The sequence below is a fragment of the Crocodylus porosus genome, unplaced genomic scaffold, assembly GCF_001723895.1.
Source record: "Crocodylus porosus isolate Cpor-Errol unplaced genomic scaffold, CroPor_comp1, whole genome shotgun sequence".
In the NCBI taxonomy this organism is placed as follows: Eukaryota; Metazoa; Chordata; order Crocodylia; family Crocodylidae; genus Crocodylus; species Crocodylus porosus.
In genome coordinates, this window is record NW_017728943.1 from 70,112,213 (window position 1) to 70,114,997 (window position 2,785).

Genomic DNA, 2,785 nt, shown 5'->3' on the forward strand with positions numbered 1-2,785 from the left:
GGGATTCTCAATCAGGGCCTGGCACACTGGGCTGCCTGGAGATCCCTTCTGGGGTGCTGTGCAAGGTGAGCACTGGTTGGCGTGCAGCCAGCATTTGCAAGACACCCCTCTACCTCCCCTGAGTTTTCCACTAGGAATCTGGAGTGGCAAAACTACTGGGTCAGCCGGGGTCCATCTGAGTTGTTTGCTGCTGAGGAGCAGCTCTGTTATTGTTCCCCGGTCAAGTGAACGAGCAGAAACATAGAGCTGTCATTTTCCCAGGGGGCTTGAAGCTAATGAGGGGTGTCTCACATTCCCAGAGGTTGAGAACCACTGGTGTGGTCAGATGCGCGTGAGATACGTATTCAGACTCTGTGTTGGTGCACACATTATACGTGCAAACACTAACCTGCAGTAAAATTACTGGGCTTCCCATTCAACCAGGCAACCACTCAGAAGTCCCTGACAAGGTTGCCCTTGGGAGTACACATGAAACAACCATGTGCTGCGTAGCCTGCAATTTGTAAGCTTCATTATTTTTTGACCCGGGATTTCTTGTGTGTCTGTGCTGTGTATAAATGCATAATGTTTCTCTGTGTAGTTGAGTGTGTAATATTTCTAAAAGCAAACCAGAAAAAAAGGGCACTCCATCCTGCATCGTTCTTATGCCCATATAGGTCACTGACAGGGTTGAAAACTTTAGATCCAGCATGCAGGCATTTCTTAGTGGAGTCATTTTCTATGGACCAGCACGAGGTAGAGATGAGGAAGCTTTGTCAGCGAGTGGCACAGTTATCTACTCCCAGCAGAACACTCCTGTGGCTCAGGAATCGTTTTCCAGTGGGCACAGACTCCCTTGTCTCCCCAAAGTTTTATCCCTTCTGCCTTTTCCCTCCATCTTGTCCCTAGCCTTCATCTTACCCACTCCTATATTTTGTCCCAATCCCATTCTCTGTACTTCCCCAGTTCTTGTCACTACTCCTTAAACTTTCATCATAGTCCACACCTCCATGTCCAGTCAGGCTTAATCTCTGTCTCCCATATTCTCGTCCTAATTTCCCCCTTCCCAGTCCCAGTATCTCCCCAAATTTCACTCTTAAATCTTCTAGGCTAGTCAGTGTCCTACCTAACATGGATATAAGCTGTAATGTGACCCCGCCCCCCTGCACACGGGATGCCCAACTTGTTCCTGTAAGACTTCTCTAGTGGGTGCGGAGGATCAGAACTATGGTCACTCCACAGCCACCTCCATTTCCTTCCTTTCTAATCCAATTCTTCTCCCTTCCAGCCTTTAGTTCGATCTACCAGCTCATCCACATTCTTCTTCCCTCATCAAAACTCAATGTCTCTTCAGGCCCTTACCCCCTTGTCTCCAAAGTGAGTCAGCCACAGTTCCTCCACTGTATCATGGTTCCTACTCAGATATGTTTTCCCATCCCCACCACATCATTTTCCCATCCCCAAGAGTCTACATCTCACTTCCCCCCAGCACCTTAGTCCCATTCACATTCTGTCTGCCCAGACAGCTCCTCTATCATCCCCTCCCTTAATCTTTTATTATTGGATGCGGACTTTCCTACCACAGTTCATCTCTAAGTGACTGGTAGAGATGACTCAGTGTGATGCTGGACCTTAAATCCAGGTGGCAGGTGGCACTGCTCTGAAATGCCATGGTGTGCTTGCTGTATGAAATATTTTGCCATGCAAACGTGATACTGATGCTTCTTGACCTGCACTTTCTGCCAGCTGGCTTCCCAATGGAGTTTGAAATGTTGCATTTGATCTATGAAGCCATAAATGCCTTGATACAAAGAAACTGCCTCTCTTTCTGTGTGATGCCATGACCACTTCTATCAGAACTGGCACCTGAGCTTGAAATGTCTTTGATCTATTAAAAGACAGACCAGTGAGCTGGGCCTTTAAGAAGGTCAAGTCTATGCTCTGATGGTTTTTCCATATCACCCCTGCCATGTGGCTGAGCAGATAACTGAGAACTAGGTCTGTGGAGAAATATAAAAGGAAGCCTTTACCCATATTGCCACCCACAAATGATTGAGGATCGATTGACTTAATATGAGATCTTAAAAATAATACAGTCCGGGTTATTTTTATTTTTCCCTTGGTGTTTTCCCTTTTGACATTTTCAATCTTTCCTCCACAATCACAAAAACAAAACAGTATATTTTTTTCAAATGAAAGCTGAAATTCGCACCAAATAATTCCCCTCCAACAGCTGAGGCTTTTTAAAAACACCAGAGTGGCCTCTTGATAATATGGTGAGAACTGACAACGCTGCTTTCCTTAGAGTGGAAAAAGGTCAGGAGGAGAGTTTTCTGGAGAAATCAGACACTAGAATGAAACCTGCGTGGATGTTTTTTGAAGGAGGATACAAACCTGGAGCACCTTGGATGCTGGGGAGGGGTGAGTAGACAAGACAGAAATGAAGCTCCCCATATCTCCCAGGGTCTTGTTCTGTCCTTTTGCTAGTCTGACTTATTTTACTTAGAGAGGTGGTATAAGAGCTGTACTGTCAATTCACAGTCTCATTTCAGTGGCTTTAACTCATGAATGTTGGCACATGCTATTCTGGGGATCCAGTCAGTGGTTCCCAAACTAGGTGACCCTAAGTGGTGTCATAACACTTAGGGGTGGGATTGTGAGGACCATTGTTATGTCTGTACCAGAAGCAGGGTCACAAGCCAACCAGAAGTGGGCTAACAGATAGAAAGATTGGGAAATATTGCTTTAAGTTTAATAAAGTTTTCTGTTTCAGTAATATAAAACAGCTTCGTAGTTGGAGAGTAGG

General features: G+C 45.5%; 1 protein-coding gene across 1 annotated transcript in view; it reads right to left on the reverse strand.

Moving 5' to 3' along the window:
- The window catches only part of WDR26 (WD repeat domain 26), a 44,086-nt gene extending 42,974 nt beyond the window's left edge, over positions 1 to 1,112 (reverse strand). The window contains exon 1 of the mRNA XM_019548581.1: positions 938 to 1,112. Coding sequence (XP_019404126.1) covers positions 938 to 1,112 — 175 coding nt within the window. The remainder of the gene's footprint in view (positions 1 to 937) is intronic.
- Positions 1,113 to 2,785: the final 1,673 nt, after the last annotated feature.